The following is a 19,555-nucleotide window of genomic DNA, read 5'->3' as shown; positions in this document are numbered from 1 at the left end:
ACGTTTCATCTGAGTGTTGTGGTTTTTCATTATGTTAAAAATAAGACTTTGTTAGTTCAAGTGTCTCTATAACTATGAAGAAGAACAAAAGAAAATGCTTTGAGTGTGGTTTTTCGCCTGCCGATGATCCAGAGAAGACCCTACAGAGATTACAGAAACTTGATTCTACAAATTTAGTTTCCGGTATGTACCTACTTTAAGTTTTAGATAATAATAAAATACTTTAATAATAGCTATTGATCTGATAATGATTACATTAGTTAGTTAATTAGGTTTCTTAGTAGTCTTCTCAAGATATGGGAATTATTAAAATCCTACTAATTCTTATGAAACTCGTGCTCAATTATACAATTATGCTGGGTTTACACATTATGGTTTGTAGATGCAATGCACCCCAAATAACTGTCTGACCTGCAGCTGTCTGAATGTTTACTTCTCTGGATCTACTAAACAGATTTTCATTTGGTTATCACAGGTAGCTTAATCTGGAGCAACATAAGGTTAATTATGAAATGGTAATGAAAATAAACATCTGAAAAAAGCAAATTCCATGAACTAATTTGAAAGTATCTGTTACCAGAAGTAAATTTTTTACTATACCACTGTTCAATATTAAACCACAGGTATATGTACTAAAGGCAGGTAGAGTAAAATTTGAGTTTTATTTTTGAATCTATAATAAGTAGTTTATAATTATGTAATGATGAACCAAAACAATTTGTTAATTTGAAACTACAATTACAAGTTTTTATAATTATGTTAGGCACTAGGCAGACTAATGAAGAGTATGTTAGTTTACTTTATACGAAAATCTGTTCTTTGACATAATTATAGAAAAAGATGATAAGTGATGATGCAATCTAAGATGGAAGCGAGATAACTAGTTAGGCAAAGGATGAAAATCCACACACATTTCTGTTTCTACATAATATCTCACCGGAACACTAAATCGCTTGCCAGTAGGGTATTAACTAGCCAGCCAGACAAAGACCAGAAAGAAAACTTCAATCGGCCCAGCCGGGGATAGAACCCAGGGTTTTGCGTAGTTAATCCACTGTGCTACGGAGGCCATTTTGGCAATATTTTTCTTGCCTTGATCTATAAAAGCTTTTGCCAATAATAAGCTACATTTTTCATTGAAGGTTGTTTGAAAGAAATAGCTTTTAGCTATAAGACCTAAGCTTTGCACATTTTACTTTTTTTTTTCTTTTTGACAATGTAGCTTCTGTGAACAGTTGAGGAATTCCCTCATCTGTGTTTCTGTTCTATCATCAGATTGCCTCCGGACATTTTAGTTATATTTCTCACCTGGTTCTTGTCAAGGTTTTGTAATAAATAATAATAACAAATGAACTAAGTAAAAATGGCTATGTGGTTAGTCTGTCTGCCGTAGAAGTAGGTGCAAGAGGATTACCATCAAAATCTTTCTATAACTTGTTTAAAGACCTTGGCATCTTTAGGACTGCAGCAACTTCTATGTAGAAGAAAGAGAGAAAGAAGAATAAGTATCCAAAGCTGCTCTTAGTAGGATCTTACCAAATTTGGCTAAGCAGGGAGAACAACACAAGTAGGGGAGTTTAATCAATTGTCAAGAAATTCCTTAACCCTACATCCTGTAGTCACAACTCCAGGACTCTGCTCGGAGTATTTCTCTCTACCAGGCGATGGACCTGGCACCTGCACGGAATGCTAAGATATTCATCTGTCTCTTCATGCATAGTATGTTTATGTATTTTTAATTAAATTTACTCACTCTCTTTATTTCAGTAATGTCCAGATAATCAATGATTAGACTATTGGACTTTTAGAATAAATTTTACATTGAACTATGAATGGTTTGTCATCTACATTTTTAAAAAAGATGAGATGTTTTACCTGTAAGAAGAAGAGAGAGAGAGAGAATAAGAAGGTAAGTTAAACACCTACTGTAAAATGCACACTGCTCCAATGTGGGTTGATAGGCTTGGGGTAATAAAGTTAAATTATAAAAGGATCACTATCAGGTGTTAATGATAATGACTGGGATATATAGCATATCATACTCTCTGAGATATAGGGATATAACACCAGCAACAGCTCTCCAGTGATGCAGTAGATAGCATCATTGCTCTTTGCATCTACACGCCACAGCCAGTTGTGGCAATTGAACTCATCATATTAGTGTGATGAGCATGGATGTATTTCAGTGTCTATGTGGTTGTGAGTGTATGCCCATGTTAAATAATAAGTAATGGCCCAAATAATAAGTAGCCTATATGTTGCTGAATAATCTTCTCTATCTTCCAGTAAAAGTCCCATTAAAATGACCCTGCTGTTCCAGAGATTAGCTCAAACAAACAGTCAGATGAACATTTTAAAGAAGTATGACTGTATGTCAGTATTGTATATAGGCACTTGAGAAAACACAGTTATTTTGAAATCACAGACATACACTTAAATTTTATTTATATGTATTGGTGCTGTTCATAAATATAGCATCAGCTGAAATAAACTAGGCATAGTTAAGTTACATTTTATACAAGGTGCTCGGGACTATTTCTCATAAAGGTGTTGACAAGTCCACTTATAGGAGCTACCTTAGCTACTAGTTTATATTGAGGAGAACTTTCCACCTAGATGGGTTGTGACTGTATTAGGGGTCTGGTGATGAAGACGAAGGACAGTTAAGAGAACTCCTCAACGGTTCACAGTAGCTACCATGTGTTGATAAATTTGTATTGATGAGAACTTTCCACCTAGATGGGTTGTGACTGTATTAGGGGTCTGGTAATGAAGACGAAGGACGGTTAAGGGAACTCCTCGATGGTTCACAGTAGTAATTAGTTTGATTCTAAGTCAGACGCAATCCATACCTTTGGCGCTAGATCAATATCTAGGATGATTTCACTAAAAATGGAAAAATAAAAATTTTTAATAAAAGAAATTCAACCAACTTCAAAAACATAAAACATACTGGCTAAACTAAAAAGCGAAAAATAATATTATACTAAGTTCATATCATATTATGTTCTAACTGATGATCAGTTTGAAGGCTGTGCTAAACCGGTGTTGTTTTAATTTAAGCTGTTACTGAAAGAACTACATGAAAGAACACTGTCTGAAAAACCTAAATATTTATGATATTCTTACATGGCTTGAATTAATACATCATTGGGCTAGCACCACCTTCAAACTGATCATCAGTTAGAACATAATATGATATATAGAACTTAGTATAATGTTATTTTTCGTTTTTTAGTTTAGTAAGTATGTTTTTGAAGTCGGTTGACTTGTTTTTATTAAAGTTTTTTAATACACATGTTCCTTAGACATTTTAAATTAATTTTCCTTATAGAACTTGGAGCTACCCTAGAGTTATGGGAAATACTCCCGAGCACCCTGTAGATGCTACTTAATCCTACTAATCCTTCATTCATCAGTATCGGTTGGTGGGCTTGGAGTTTATAAAGTATATATAATTTATTTATGAACATTCCTCATTCAGTTGAGCTTTTACTACCCATAACACAAGCTAAGCTTACTTTGAGACTAGTTAGTGATGTGTGTAATGTGTTAATATAAATATTAACCAACTTTCTGCAGTTTGAGAATACGCGGATAAAATATAGCCTATGATACTCAGAAATAACGTGGCTTTCTAGTGGTAAAAGAATTTTCAAAATTGGTTCAGTAGATCCAGAGTTCACCTGCTAGACCACCACTAACTTTACCTCTTTATAATACATACTAGCGGACGCCCGCGACTTCGTCCGCGTAAAAATCGATGTCAACTTTCAACCCCTATTTCACATTCTATTTTGCAAGTTTTATAACTTATACCTTGTACCTAAAAAAATTAAGGACTTTCCGTACAAACTTTCTACCCCTACTTCACCCAATTCTGATTTTGTTTTCACGACAAAAAGTATCCTATTATCCTTCTACGTATTATGGTCTTAGTAATTGAAAGCGCGGGGCGTCATGTAGTGGAATTTCTGCGTCTTTGAGAAATTTTGTATTATCTCCGAAACTATTTAACTAATTAACATACTATAAAGGGCAAATCTTATCTCCATAATATCCTTGTGATTATTAAATAATTTATTTTGATAAGGATTTAAGTTAAGTAGCATAAATAATGCAAACCTAAGTATATAAAATTTATAATTTTTAAAACACAAAAGGTACTATATCTGCTAATATATAGAAGATAGATATATGGTGTCGCGGACTTTTTTGTAGAACTTTTAAAGATACATAAAGCCTCCATACATTAATTTCAATTTTACACAATGGTTAAGGCAGCGCATGCGAATAAGTCTGCTTAAGAGGATTTTCGGTCCGACCTGTATGACAAAAACTGTGTTAACTCGGCGAATATATATCATGCTAATATAAAATATAGCCTATAGCACTCCCCGATAATGTAGCATTCTACTGGTGAAAGAATTTTTGAAATCGGACAAGTAGTTCCGAAGATTACCCCATTTAAAAAATGTGACAAACTTACAAACTTTACCTCTTTATAATATTAGTATAGATTAACAACCCATTTTCGGCTCATTGTTGAGCACGAGTCACTTCTCAGGACGAGAGGGGTTAGGCCTTAGTCCTCCATGCTGGCCCAATGCGGATTGGCAGACTTCACACACCTAGACAATTAAGAAAATTCTCAGTTATGCAGGTTTCTTCACAATGTTATGCTTCACCATTTAAGACATTTAATTTCAAAGTGGGTTGAATACATATTAGTATTGATTTTTATTGTGAGTTTCTTGAAAGAAGGAAATGCTATATACCTAATGCTTTCAGCAATCCTGCTTCTTCACATGAATTTTACCCGCATGACGACGGTTTTTAATATAAAAAATATTTACACAATGTCTCAAAAAGCAATCAAAGCTTTGAAAAATAAACAATGTTCGCAGAAGTTCAGTACCAACAAACTCACAAAAAATGAGCCCAAATTTAGCATTACTTGCAAGCCAGACTAAGAAATTTCAAGAAGATAATTTAAAAGAAGACAATAGAATAAAATAATATTAACACACAATGCTTAGCAAATATAGCATTAACAGATGGAAACCAGGCAATAGGTATGTTAAAATAGGTTATGTTTCATAGAAGCTATTTTAATCCTACACATCCATCATTCATCATTGTCTCCATATAGTAGAGGAGGTATGGAGCTGAGACCCACCACACTGCTCCAATGCTGTTGGTGGGCTTAGGGTGATAATGTTCAATTAATTAATTACCACTATCTGATGCTAATGTTAATAATCGGGATTAAAGGTTTCCCAACTTCAGGATGAGAATTTAATTGATTTTTTTTACATTTTTCATAATCTATTCTTCACATTTTTCACTTAATAAAATTCTTTTAGCTTTTGTTTGTTTTTAACCTGGTGAAAATATGTGAAATTTTGCTATCGGCTTCTCAACTCCAAGATGAGAATTTGACTGAATTTTTTTTTACATTTTTAACCGATTTAAAAAAAAAGCAGGAGTTTCTCAATTCGAGTCTATGTTTTTTTTTCATAATCTATTCTTCACATTTTTCACTTAATAAAATTCTTTTAGTTTTTATTTGTTTTTTAACTGGTGAAAATACATAAAATTTATTCTTTATGTTTAAATTTTCAGGTGTAGCAAAATAGAAGATGAAGGTCTAGCTGTGCCAGTCAGTGCTGAGCCACACAGTTGCTGCTGGCATGTTTGCAAAATAGCACAAGGTAACCTGCTTCATCGTTATTATCAACCTATTTTAACAGCATTACAGGGCCAGGCCTTATAGAAAAGTGATTATGGAGTTGAGACCCACCACACTGCTCCAATGCTGTTGGTGGGCTTAGGGTGATAATGTTCAATTAATTAATAACCACTATCTGATGCTAATGATAATAATCGGGATTGAAGGCTTCCAAACTCCAAGATGAGAATTTAACTGAATTATTTTTAACCGACTTCTATGTTTTTATTTTCATAATCTATTCTTCACTTTTTCCACTTAATAAAATTCTTTTAGTTTTTATTTGTTTTTTAACTGGTGAAAATACACAAAATTTATTCTTTGTTTAATTTTTCAGGTGTAGCAAAATAAAAGATGAAGGTCTAGCTGTGCCAGTCAGTGCTGAGCCACACAGTTGCTGCTGGCATGTTTGCAAAATAGCACAAGGTAACCTGCTTCATCGTTATTATCAACCTATTTTAACGGCATTACAGCGCCAGGCCTTGATAGAAAAGTGATTATGGAACTGAGACCCACCACACTGCTCCAATGCTGTTGGTAAGCTTAGGGTGATAATGTTCAATTAATTAATAACCACTATCTGATGCTAATGATAATAATCGGGATTAAAGGCTTCCCAACTCCAAGATGAGAATTTAACTGAATTTTTTTCACATTTTTACCCTACTTCAAAAAAAGAAGGAGGTTCTCAATTCGAGTCTATGTTTTTTTTTCATAATCTATTCTTCACATTTTTCACTTAATAAAATTATTTTAGTTTTCATTTGTTTTTAACTGGTGAAAAGACATAAAATTTATTCTTTATGTTTAATTTTTCAGGTGTAGCAAAATAGAAGATGAAGGTCTAGCTGTGCCAGTCAATGTTGAGCCACACAGTTGCTGCTGGCATGTTTGCAAAATAGCACAAGGTAACCTGCTTCATCGTTATTATCAACCTATTTTAACGACACTACAGAGCCAGACCTTATAGAAAAGGGGTTATGGAGCTTAGACCCACCACACTGCTCCAATGCTGTTGGTGGGCTTAGGGTGATAATGTTCAATTAATTAATAACCACTATCTGATGCTAATGATAATAATCGGGATTGAAGGCTTCCAAACTCCAAGATGAGAATTTAACTGAATTATTTTTAACCGACTTCTATGTTTTTATTTTCATAATCTATTCTTCACTTTTTCCACTTAATAAAATTCTTTTAATTTTTATTTGTTTTTTAACTGGTGAAAATACATAAAATTTATTCTTTATGTTTAATTTTTCAGGTGTAGCAAAATAGAATATGAAGGTCTAGCTGTGCCAGTCAGTGCTGAGCCACACAGTTGCTGCTGGCATGTTTGCAATATAGCACAAGGTAACCTGCTTCATCATCATTATCAGCCTATTTTAACGACACTACAGAGCCAGACCTTATAGAAAAGGGGTTATGGAACTTAGACCCACCACACTGCTACAATAAAGGTTGGTGAGCTAAGGGTGATAAAGTGAAATTCATTGTGGATCACTATCAGATGTAAATGATAATGACCTGGACGAGGCACGGGAGTGTAATACAAACAACTTACCAACTCCAGGCTGAGAACTGTAAATTTCTTGGAAGAAAGAAAAACTCAGTATCTGATAGCCTGACCCAGGATTCGAAGCCACGACCTCGTTATCCAAAACCACATTGGTTAACCAATATTATAATACTAGCGGACGCCCGCGATTTCAACCGTGTGATGTTCAGTTTTTGAACATCCAGCGGGAACCATGTTTCTGGGATAAAAAGTAGCCTAAATATTGCTCAATAACTTCCTCTATCTTCCAATGAAAGTCCAATTAAAATCGGTTCAGCCGTTCCAAAGATTATCCCAGAGAAACAGAAACACAGACAGACGAAAAATTTAAAAGACCTTGTTTGCATTTTAGTATTGTGTATATAACTATAATCACTTGAAAAAACTATTGATAAATTTCACTAAAATTAACTTTTATTCCTGAAAAAATCAAGGGTGATTTGTGAAAAACTGTATTTCACATTTTTCATTGTTGCTTGCCTCACCCTACTCAACTAAATTATTTTAGTGTACAACATGATTTTTTTTGAGACGAATATCTTACCAATTCATGGATTCACCATGTGGGTGTCCATCACGTGGCAGAGAGAAAAACGCTGAGCAGAGCTTGGACTTGTGATCAATGGACATAAGGTTAAAGAATTCCTTGACAATTGATTAACACTCCCCTTCTCTGCTCGTGTTGTTCTCACTGCGTAGTAAGGTCTGCCAAATTTGGTAACCCAAATCTGCACTTCTAGAGAGACCAAGGTCTCTAAGCAAATTATAGAGAGATTTTGCTGGTAATCCTCTCGCACCTCTCTACGGCGTACAGACTAACCATATAGCCATTTTAGTTAGTTCATTTGTTGGTCATAACATTTATTCAGTTTTATACTGTGGTCCTTTGGTATGTTAGTCTCCCACGGGACAGTAAGCTCTACAAGTACTATGCTAAAAGAAAATGTCTGGTTTAGATCACGAAATAGCAACATCCTCTGGGATTATCCTCTTAACTGGTAACAATAATAATTATGTAAAATGTATACCTTATCAGCCGATAGACGTCCACTGCTGGACATAGGCCTCTTGCATGGATCTTGTTGTGTTGTACTATACATTGCAAGGTAATGCCCATAAATGACCACGCTGGGCATGCGGGTTGATCATTCGCTTCGCGGGGCTTAGACTTCTCGCACCGGTATCGCTGCTGCCTGACACCGGTTTGTGGTACTTGTGAAGTCTAGCTGAATCAGAATGGTTAAACCGCCATTAGTCGGTCGCCAGAGCCTCGTCGGTCAATCTGCAGGTGATGTTGGCAGTTGGAGAGGCTGACTGGTACTAGCCTCCCCCTTACACCCCATAAATGTATACTTCTTATTTATTTTTGCAGGTGCACTGCATGCAATAATAATTATGTAAAATGTATAACTTCTGATTTATTTTTGCAGGTGCTGTAAAATGAAGATATATTGTTTAATATCATGAGATAGAAATAAAAGATGAAGATCTAGCTGTACCCGTCCCGAGCCACACTACTGCAGCCACATTGCTGCTGGCATTTTTGCAAAATAGCACAAGGTAACTTGCTTTATTCATTCGGCTTAGGTTGATATTATTAGATTGATTAATGATCACTATCAGAAATGTTAATGATAATGACTGGGTTCGACGGCTTAACATGCTCTCTGAGGCACTGGGTGTGACACCACCAACTTCCCAACTCCAGACTAAGAATTTGTTAGCAGAAGCAAAAACTCAGTATCTCTTAAAGACAGAACCAGGATCTCGTGATTCAAAACACATGGGCTAACTACTGAACCAACAAGGTAGTTTTGACTTGCTTAATAACAATGAACTACATGTTTCCTAGATACACTTACAGTTTTGTTTTTAAAAACTGAAATAAACACATTATAATTTCTCTTTAAGTTTGTGTGCAAGTTTGTGAAAAACTGAATTCCACATAGACGAAGTAGCGGGCGTCCGCTTGTAAATAATGTAAGAAAATATCCATATTTCTATACTTTTCAAGGTTACAGCTGAGCTTCCTAAAATGATTTTTTTGTAAATGGAGCAGAAAATAGACTAAAAATTTGTCCCTGATGAGAATAGGAATTCTTATTATATATAATTATGTAAATATTAATTTTCAGTGCATTTTAAAAAGTCATGTTAAATGAAATTTTCTATTACAGGTCACAACAATTGATGTAACAAATATAATCAATGGACCAGGCACCTGCACCATGATTCTTTGGAGTACTAAAATTCGTCTCTTTATGTTTATACTTCTCATAATGAAAAATGTCACATTTTTATGAAAGAAATAATGGAATCAAATAATAAATAAAACAAGCATATGCTGGAAGTCCTCAGAAACAGCTCCGACTTTGATGATTTTTTTAAAGTCATGTTTTTTATGTTATTTAAAATCAGAAATGTTTTGATGGACGAAATTATTTAAATTGTTAAAAAATATCTATGCTATTTATACATATTTTTTTTAAATACAACCGACTTCAAAAATACAAACTTATGCAGAAAACTAACAAACGAAACAAAATATTATAATATTTTCTATCTATTGATCACTTTGAAGGCGGTGCCAATTGTCCAATTAATGGGCCGACAATTAGTTATCTATTGTTTTCCTAGCTATAGGGTTCGAATTGCTTTTTCATATCTTTAAAAGACTATCTTCGGAATGAACCCTTTATAATAAAAAAAGTATTGTCAAAATCGGACCACTCAATAAAAAGTTATACTTGGTTGTATACTAAAATTAATGGTTAAACAATCAATCATCCCCTGTTTTTGTAATGTAAAACCAAGCATAACTGTTAACATGAGTAGTCCGATTTTGATAATTCTTTTGATTGATCATTCTTGATTGTTTTAGTTTAAAACCAAGCATGTCTTCGAATTCCGATTTGAATAACTTTGTTTTAAATAGAAAGGGTATATTCCGACAATGGTCCCAAATCATTATAAATTTAAAAAAAACAAGAGATGACTGGTTATTTTCCCATTAATTGTATTGTAAAAATATGCGTAACTTATTACGAAGTGGTCCGATTTCGTAAATTCTTTATAGATTGTAAAGGTATTTTGATTGTAAAGCTCCCATATAAATTTTTAAAAACAATTCCAATCCTAAATGTGCGATTGATTGTTTTCTCATTCATTTTAATGTAAAACCAAGCCTAACTTTTTATTGGGTGGTTCGATTTTGATTATTCTTTATTTTAATAGAAAGGGTATATTCCTAAGTCTCATAAAATGTTGGAAAACAATTTCAAACCTAATAGTAGGAAAATAGAAGATGATTAATTGTTTTCCCATTTATTGTAATGTTAAACTATGCGTAACTTTTTACTGAGTGGACCGATTTTGAAAATTCTTTACTTTTTGTAAAGGGTTTATTTCGAAGTAGGTCCCATATAAATTTCGGAAAACAATTCGAATCCTTAAGGTGGAAAAAAATGGTACGATTGATTGCCTACCCATTAATTGTACAATTGGCACCGGCTTCAGTAATCAGTAGATAGAAAATATTATAATGTTTTCTTCAGCTTATTAGTTTACTGCATAACTTTGTGTTTTTGGTAGTGTTTGTTTTTTAATTATTTATTATATAAATAGCATAACTATTGTTAAATAGTATAAATCGTTCCATCCTCACTCCAAAAGGTTTCTGATTTCAAATGATATGAAGAAACAAACTGAACAAAAATAATCATCAAAATCAGAGCTGTTTTTGAGGAGGTAGAGGGTAAATGCTCTATTGATTCGCCTAAAAGTAATATTATGTTATCGCATTAGGTTGTAAAGTTTGGCTAATGAAAGTAGAGACTGAAATTGCCCGCCAAATTTAAAAATCATATAAACAAATTAAAAAAACATGTGTTTTCATAATTTATTTAGATTAGTTTTTCTTTGTGAATACATTATTACCTATACTATAAGTGTTAAACTCAGTTATTCCAATATTTGCACTATAATTTTGAGAATTTACTCAGATTTTTTAAAATTTGGCGGGTGGTTTCAGTTTCTACTTTCATTAGCCAAATTCTAATAATTTTATTGTTTATGAAATTTATACTAATTAGAAAGAGGAAGAATTTGATTATTTGTTTGTTTGCATTGAATAGGCTGTGAAACTACTTTGCTGATTTAAAAATTTCTTACACCATTATAATCATGGATTAGGCCATAATTGTTATCTCTGTATTCCCACGGGAACGAGAACTACGCTGGTGAAACTGCGTGACGTTTGCATAGTTTATCATATGTACAAATATCCCGACAATCTATATTTTTATGTATGAATTGGTTACGTTATAATTGACTTGATTTTCCAAAATATCTTAGTGAAGTCACCCAATTGATGCATAGATATATTTTTATTTTGGTTTTCATTTTACTTTAAAGATAAAATTTAGTTTTAGAAGCAAAATGAATATATTTAGATTACATTTTAGGTGCTGATGTTTACTTAGTTATTGATTAAGTGCATAAGATTTTTTATTTGATAATAAAGACATTTCAACTTGAAACTGTTATTCTTTCTATTGTTTACTTTATTATATACAATTACTTGTTACTAAAATATTGTGCTATTATATTGTTTTTAATATTTTCACAGTTCAGCTTTTGGGGACGGAGTGGTTTTAAAATAAATATTTTTAAAAATCTGTTTAAATTAATTAATTAATCGACAGAGTTTATAAATATCTGTTTAAATTAATTAATTAATCGAAATGGTTTTTAAAAATATTTATTTTAAAGCTATTCCGTCAACAAAAGCTGAACTGTGAAAATTTAAAAACAATATATTAGCTTTGAATTTCCCGCGTTGGCAAATTGTTTCAATGGGGGCATTCCACAGATGGCGGTAATTTTAGTGCCGCTTTTTTTGTATGAGGTTGGTATTCTTCTCCTGAGTAAATATGTTCCTTGGTCGTGACTGTCATATCTGTGTCCAATCCAATCTGACGTCTGTTTCTTGTTTCTTCCGTGGTTTCCTTTTGCTTTTTTGGTTAGGCGTTTAATAGTATTTTCATTAAATATTTCATAAAATTTTGCAAGAAGTTTAGAAACACCAATTGTGAGTATATAAAGAATGTATCTTCCAGTATATTATCAAAAAAAAAATATATTTTTACTGATTTACTGTGAACTTCTGAAGTGTGGTTACTTCTGACAAGTCGACAACTTAGTATGTTGGACAAATTTTTCTCGAATTATTTTCCAGATGCCAGTTGCTGATGAAATTCAGTCCTCATGGGCTGATGAAGTGGAAATAGATCAGGGTGCGCTTCCACCACCGTCAGAAGTGGTTGAGAATGGGCTCAAAATTGTTACAGAATATAAATACGACAATGACAATAAGAAAGTCAAAATTGTTCGTACATATAAAATTGAAAAGCGTGTCGTCTCAAAGGTAGGTTCTTTAATAAAATATTCTGAATGAGAAATTGGTATGATTAGAATGACATTCAGAAAATGGTTAAATTATTTTTTACACGCTTTAAGAATTCTTGACATCTTTACACATATGTAGTACAGATTTTTTCTCATCGGTTTTGGCTGTAGTTTCATTATCATAATTTTTAGCCAAAGGATGGCCACTGCAGGACATAAGCCTCGAATAAAGATTTCAAACACCACTGTCTTTATCCCTCTGCATCTTGCATCTAGCAAGTCTGTTACCTACTTGATGTCATTGGTTTACCTATTTGAGGTCGACTAACACTGCCATGCTTCATTGTAGTAGTAAATACAGGTGCGTTTGTTTATGCAAGATACTGATGCAACATGTTTAGAAATTATCAATTATCTGTAAGTGGTTGCTAAGAAATGTTTGTATGGTAAACAAATTTTGATGTCAAACATCTGTGTCATTCTAAATAATTTAACAATGTGCTTCTGCTGTGCTGACATTCCTTTACTTTGACACTGGTGTCTTGATAGTGTCTTTGTGAACCGAACATCATTTCCTATGGTGAGATTTAGCATGTCTGCTGTATTTCATCTATCTTATCAAGTAACTCATATTTTACAAGCACATGCATAGGACACTCTGCTATAATGTGATAACTGATCTTGTCTTCTCCACAACCTGGACTGGACATGATTGATCTTTAATTTGTATTATACTTGTGTTGAGTAGACAATGTTCAGTTGTCATGCCTGTTTGGTGCTATATTGGTTCTGCTATGTAACAGTAGTTGTTTTGTATTCTTGTTGAGTGACTTCAATTATTTTTATGTAATTCTTGCAATAACCCACTTTGTTCTTGTTTATGGAATAAGTAGGCAGGGCTTTGGTCAATAGAATTGCAGACTTCCATCTAAGCTAGTTTGTTTTGCTTTTTCATTGTGATTGTTTCCTTGATGTCTAGGAACCCAGGCAATGGTTTATAGTAACCATTGCCATTGCATTGTCCTTTTAGCTAGAAGGTTCAATATATTCTTGAATTTTCTTACTAGGGCTAAAGTGGTGGTCTTTGTATAAAATATAATAACGATAAATGGCTCTGTTGACAGTTTATATGCAGTATAAATGGATTCATGAGAAATACCATCAAAATCTCTATGATGTGCTTATAGACCTTGGCCTCATTAAAACTGCAATAAGTTCTGTCACAATATGATATGATGGTGCTCCTTAACCCTACACCCCAGACTCTGCTTTAAGTTTTACTCATCCTGACAATCAATGTAACAGTGAATCCATGGAATGTTAAGATAGTTCTCTATCTCTGTCTTTACAATGTGGTAAGTTTTGTAAACTTAATTTTTTAGAGTATTGCAAAACGTAAAACATGGGATAAATTTGGTGATTCAGCGAATGACAAACCGGGTCCTAATCCAGCCACCACCAATGTTTCTGAGGATGTGTCTATGCAGTTCATTACAAGCAAAGAGGAGGCCCAACGTCCTGACGAGGGTGATCTAGAGGCCCTGAAGGTAAATTGACTAATGGTTTAATATATAATACACTAAAAATATTTTTCTATTGATCATAATATTAGTGGTAAGGTGCAAAATGTGTTTGTAATCTCTTCAATACTTAATGGGATTGTTTAGGTCTATATGTGAATGTAATTACTAAATAATCTTTTTAAAAATATTTAAACTATAGATTGCATGCTTATTTATTCTCTTTTGGCGACTTTCACCAGTTGTTGCGTGTAGTATTTGAAATTTTATAGCTCGTAAATTGCTACACCCTTCCTTAATGTGAAGAATTTAGCAATTTACGAGATTCTAATATTGCGTTTAGGTAGAAAGTACAACTCAACTTATAATACTTATTAATGGCATCTGTGTGATTAAATCAATAGCAATTATAATGATGATATTTATCTCATTCTAGGCAAGACCCACAAAAGTGTTGTTCAAGTGTCGTACATGCCAGGGAGAACATTGGACCTCGAGTTGTCCATTCCAGCATACCCAAGTAGCTCAAGCTAAAGCAAATGAAGCAGCCAAGGCCGCTGGTAACTTTTTTTTTTATAATTAAGCTTATGCTAGTCAAGACATTATATTGTTGGAAATTGAGTAGCAATGTCCTAGAAAATGCTTAGATTGGAATAAATGAAAGAAAATATAAAGCACATATTATTTAAAATTACACTTAAATTATATTTTTGGTTTAAGCACAATTTTATTTTAATTTGATTTTATTGTGTGTGTTGATTATGGAGACTGCAGAATTTGATCAACAATCTTGAATAGTGTACAAGATACTTACCAATATAAATACAAATATACAATATATCCAATTCAAACCAGCCACACATGACTAAGCTTATATTTTTTTCACAGCTTATAGCCTTAGCGTGCTGCAAGCTGGACGATAAACTTGATTTTGTGTAGCTGGTATTTTATATCAATTCACATGTTTTTTCATGTGTATACATGGATCTCCTATTAAAAAGTGGATGCACAATCAGCGACCAAAAAACGTCCCCACTCAATGAGTGCCAAACACAACTTCTTGGCACTCAATTCAAGTAGTCGCATTTGCAAATTCAACCTTAAACTTAATCATTAAGTTTCAATTTGGGATTTTATTGAATATTGGACTATATTTAAAGGCTTTTAGGTATAATTTTCTTTACCAATAATTCTAAAACTGTCAATGCAATATTGGCCAGTTTTTAAGTGAAATTTTCTACATAATTGTGCATCCTTTGATTATAAGAGGTTAATGTGTGTATAATATGAAACTAGCTGACGCCGCGCAGTTTCACCCGCGTGGTTCCCGTTCCCGTAGGAATATATAACCTTTCTCTATAAATCTAACACTAAAAGAATTTTTCAAATTGGACCAGTAGTTCCTGAGATTAGCGCGTTTAACCAAACACACAAACTCTTCAGCTTTATAATATCAGTATAGATTTTGTTCTTTGTAAACAGAAGCCAAAGCGTCCACTACTAACAAGTATGTTGCTCCAAACATGCGCGAGGGCGCATCTCGTGGCACTGCCCGCGAACCGCCCGGCGCACGACGAGACGACCTGGCCGCCATACGCATCTCCAACTTGAGCAACTTTGCTGTAGAAGCAGATTTGGATGACTTGGTCAAAGGCTTCGGACCAGTGCAGAAGTTATATCTTGCTAAGGAAAAGGTATTATACTATGTGGTAACAATACCCGGGACTTCCGTCTTGTAAATCCACCGCGCACACCACTGCGCCACAGAGGTCAAAATCTATATTTATAAAAAAGAAAGGTCATCACAAAATATCATATACCATTAGATTGAATTTGAAAGAGAGGTAGTTTGTAGTTAGTAGACATAAGCTAAGAACAGATTTTTATACAGGGCCGGAATAAGGTCTGAGAGCATACGAAGTTGCGGGCGTCCACTAGTATTATATAAGGAACTAAAAACTCTCTGTTACTGATCTAACTATTCAGTTGTGTGCATTTTAAGAAATTAAATATCACTTGTCTCAAACAGTGAAGGAAAAACATTGTGAGGATACCAGAGAATTTCCTTAATTCTCTGCATGTGTGAAGTCAGCCAATCCGCATTGGGCCAGCGTGGTGGACTATTGGCCTAACCCCTCTCATTCTGAGAGGAGACTCGAACTCAGCAGTGAGACGAATATGGGTTAACATTATGTTACTGATGGCTTTCTTGTGTAACTGGCAAAGCATACTTGACTGGGACCACTAGTAATAAGTTATCATCTATCTATTAATACTATACATTGAAAGAAATACATCTCAAAAGAAATTTTTTAATGAATTTATTTATCAATAAGGGGAAGTTCTCACCAGGGAAAACACTCAAAAAGCAAAGTTATCGTAGAACACATCTGCTTATAGTTCTTTACTGATAAACCCAGAAGAGAGATGAATCTATATGAATAAATGAAATTTATTGTAATTTTAAATGAACAGCTTGTCACTAAATACATATGAAAGTTATATAAAGAGACAGTACGCCGCCACTAAGGAGAGGATATGGTACTTGCTTCAAATGGTCAAAATAACCCTTTTTTTTTTTTTTTTTTTTTTTCTCTTGTTTGTTGGTCTATCGGAGATCAGTCTCTAGACCATAATCCGATCAAATGACTTTTTAGTATGTAAAATAACCCTGACTTTATTTTTTATCAACAGCTTCAATTAAATTGAAATTATGTATTCAAGTTTTTGTTATTTATATTTTATATCAATCAAATCTTTTTCAGAGTACTGGCCAGTGCAAAGGATTTGCTTATGTGCATTTCAAGTTCAGAGCTGATGCTGCTAAAGCTATTCTAACTTTGAATGGTTATGGTTATGATCATCTTATATTGAACGTGGAGTGGTCCAAACCACCCCAGAGCAACTAATGTATGTTACATAATATAACAGATTAATGAATAAATTTGAATAATCTAGCTCTATTGTGTTATTTCTTTCTCTCATTTATTTATTAATTCTTATTTTTATTAATATCAATGGTTAGCAAATAGTATACATTTTCTAGTTTGGTAAGTTGTTTTGTCCTTGTTTGTAACAGTAAGATGAGCAGTCAGTAAAATTTGTGTGCAAGTACATATCAGCGAAGCAGAAGCATCTTTATGAATTATTACCATCTGTCATCCTAAAAACAAGTGATATTTTTTATTTGATTGAAAATTGAGGTTTTTTTAACAAGGATATGTTGTTGACAAAGTATAATAGGCTAGGCTTGAGGTTCCTTTAATTTACATACGTTTTTGTCGATTATTTATGACATTCCTTGCATACCATTTAAAGTATATAAAGGAGATCATTCACGCTCCATACATTTCTGTGCTCATTTTTGAAAGTGCCGGCCAACAAAAAAAAAATGGCACGACTCGTTAGAATTAGCCATTTGGAGCAATAGCTAATATGACATAAAAGTTGTAGGAGGGCTCTGAACCAAGTTATACAGGTTCGACTATTCGTTATTTCCATACATTTTGTCGATTTTCAAAAGTGCCCGCCAAGAAAAAAAACTGATACGTATCGTTAGAACTGCCCATTTGGAGCAATAGTTAGTATGGCACAAAGATTGTATTTCTAGTTTTTTTTTCTTAGCGGGCACTTTTAAAAGTTGACAAAATGTATGGAAATAACGAATCATCGAACCTGTATAATTTGGTTCAGAGCCACCTGACAACTTTTATACCATATTAGCTATTACTTCAAATGATTAGTTCTAACGATTCGTACCATTTTTTTTGTTGGCCGGCACTTTCAAAAAGTGTCCAAAATGAATGATCTCCTTTATTCAAAATATCAAAACCTGTTAATATTACTATGAAAGGCAGGTTTTTACATACAGCATTAATCGCTTCTGATCATTAATAACCATATAAAAATTGGTAAAAGAAAGTTTTAACAGAAGGAAATAATTTAATTTAATAATTTACATGGTTACACATGTCCAATCACAATACATATTCACAAAATTAATGTCCACAATCGCACAATTTGTCTTTTTGTATAAACATAGTTGATACAACAATAATTTTAAGTACATGCTATAATAAAATAAAATACACCAACAGTAAGCACTAATGTAACTTGGAATTATAAAATAGATGTGATTTATTTCAAAAATGTGGTTTAATATTTTGTAAAAAGCTCATTTTAATAATAAAAATACTACAGATCAATATCATATTTTTCATCATCACTGTTTGGGCTATATGTGTCGTCAGGTAATCGTACTTCACCGCAGAACATTAGTTCAACATAGCTAAAGTAATCTAATGCTATATTTGTGAGCATTGCTCCAGTGGTAACTCCAAGAATCGTGCCAAGAACAGGTCTTTGGCCAATTGAGCTTCTTAGTATTGCCCAAAGGAATATAGAACCAAGAGGCCAGAGGCAACCTCCTAGGAATGCCCATGAAAATCGTCTTGCAGGAGCTGCAGCTGCTAAATGTGGCCTTGCCCACAGCCACAGTCCAGCGCCACCTCCAGCAGAGAGAAATAATACATCTGTTATATCTCTACGTGGAAACAATCTGCAAAAAAGAGCATATTTATAATTATCATTAACATAGTTACATTACCACCATAAAATCATAAATTATTATTAATTACAATTTTACACATATTTTGAACAACTGTAAATGGACTATAAAAACCATTTTGTATTATTATTGTAGAAAACTTAAATCTACTTCACTACTATCTTAATGGTTGAACTTGGAATTTAGATGGTCAGTGTTTGTATTCTAGGAAATAAGAGTGTAAAGATTCTTAGAACTTTGTGACATTAATAAATAGACAATTCTGAACTTTCTTGTTTACATACCTCACCATCAGATGGGGATTCATCACACCCACCGACAATGTTGTGTAACTAACAAGTCCCTGTATGGGCAAATAATAATATAACACATTTTCTTTTGTAAATGGAGGTATTCTCACTTGATTTAGGGACTTATTAACTGTGTCCACCGTTTTATTGACTGTTGCCGGTAAAGTGTTAAACTGTCGTGTTATGTTATGATAAATTCTTTCTAAAATTTCCATTTTGCGCAAGAGATGTTCAGGTCCAATATTTTAAATGACCTGGTATTTGTTACGTAGGTAGTTAACCATAAACCATTATTTGGCAACGGTAAGATTAGTGACGCTGTAATTTAAAATATAATTGTATATAGAATTACTACGGCTAATAACATTAAAAGAAAAATTTATAGGTGATGATCAAGAACGACTATAATTTTTATTCAAGAACAAGAAGTTAATTCCTTTGACATTGACACTGGCAGTGACAGTCGTAGTAACTAATTGTAAT

The 19,555-nt window shown here is 33.3% G+C and overlaps 2 protein-coding genes and 1 long non-coding RNA gene across 4 annotated transcripts; 2 read left to right on the top strand and 1 right to left on the bottom strand.

Annotated features, from left to right (window-relative positions):
* Positions 1 to 193: 193 nt before the first annotated feature.
* Positions 194 to 11,821, top strand: LOC128198287 (uncharacterized). 2 transcript variants are annotated; one of them, XR_008250992.1, is made up of 9 exons: positions 194 to 642; positions 1,768 to 3,448; positions 4,792 to 5,075; positions 5,626 to 5,714; positions 6,069 to 6,157; positions 6,551 to 6,639; positions 6,996 to 7,084; positions 8,720 to 8,849; positions 9,467 to 11,821. It is a non-coding gene; the product is annotated as an uncharacterized LOC128198287 (long non-coding RNA). The 2 variants fall into 2 exon arrangements; XR_008250993.1 differs by lacking the exon at positions 1,768 to 3,448.
* Positions 11,822 to 12,214: 393 nt separating this feature from the next.
* On the top strand, positions 12,215 to 17,173 carry LOC112054543 (eukaryotic translation initiation factor 3 subunit G). Its single transcript, XM_024094369.2, has 6 exons — positions 12,215 to 12,378; positions 12,526 to 12,714; positions 14,078 to 14,242; positions 14,652 to 14,775; positions 15,698 to 15,909; positions 16,981 to 17,173. Exons 2-6 carry the CDS (start codon positions 12,526 to 12,528, stop codon positions 17,122 to 17,124), a joined length of 834 nt encoding a protein of 277 aa, XP_023950137.1. The 5' UTR covers positions 12,215 to 12,378; the 3' UTR covers positions 17,125 to 17,173.
* A 964-nt stretch (positions 17,174 to 18,137) lies between these two features.
* LOC112054542 (uncharacterized) lies at positions 18,138 to 19,525 on the bottom strand. Its single transcript, XM_024094368.1, has 2 exons — positions 19,067 to 19,525; positions 18,138 to 18,773 (listed from the first exon to the last, which is right to left on the bottom strand). Exons 1-2 carry the CDS (start codon positions 19,285 to 19,287, stop codon positions 18,410 to 18,412), a joined length of 585 nt encoding a protein of 194 aa, XP_023950136.1. The 5' UTR covers positions 19,288 to 19,525; the 3' UTR covers positions 18,138 to 18,409.
* Positions 19,526 to 19,555: the final 30 nt, after the last annotated feature.

Source organism: Bicyclus anynana, chromosome 7 (genome assembly GCF_947172395.1).
Source record: "Bicyclus anynana chromosome 7, ilBicAnyn1.1, whole genome shotgun sequence".
Lineage (NCBI taxonomy): Eukaryota > Metazoa > Arthropoda > Insecta > Lepidoptera > Nymphalidae > Bicyclus > Bicyclus anynana.
Note: the sequence above shows the minus strand (reverse complement) of the source record. Positions and strands in the feature narration are given on the sequence as shown.

Coding starts and splice junctions, on each gene's coding strand:
- LOC112054543 (XM_024094369.2), top strand. CDS start 12,526: ATGCCAGTTGCTGATGAAATTCAGTCCTCATGGGCTGATGAAGTGGAA. Junction 14,243..14,651: donor GTGATCTAGAGGCCCTGAAG/GTAAATTGACTA, acceptor ATCTCATTCTAG/GCAAGACCCACAAAAGTGTT. Junction 14,776..15,697: donor TGAAGCAGCCAAGGCCGCTG/GTAACTTTTTTT, acceptor CTTTGTAAACAG/AAGCCAAAGCGTCCACTACT.
- LOC112054542 (XM_024094368.1), bottom strand. CDS start 19,287: ATGGAAATTTTAGAAAGAATTTATCATAACATAACACGACAGTTTAAC. Junction 18,774..19,066: donor AATCCCCATCTGATGGTGAG/GTATGTAAACAA, acceptor TCTTTTTTGCAG/ATTGTTTCCACGTAGAGATA.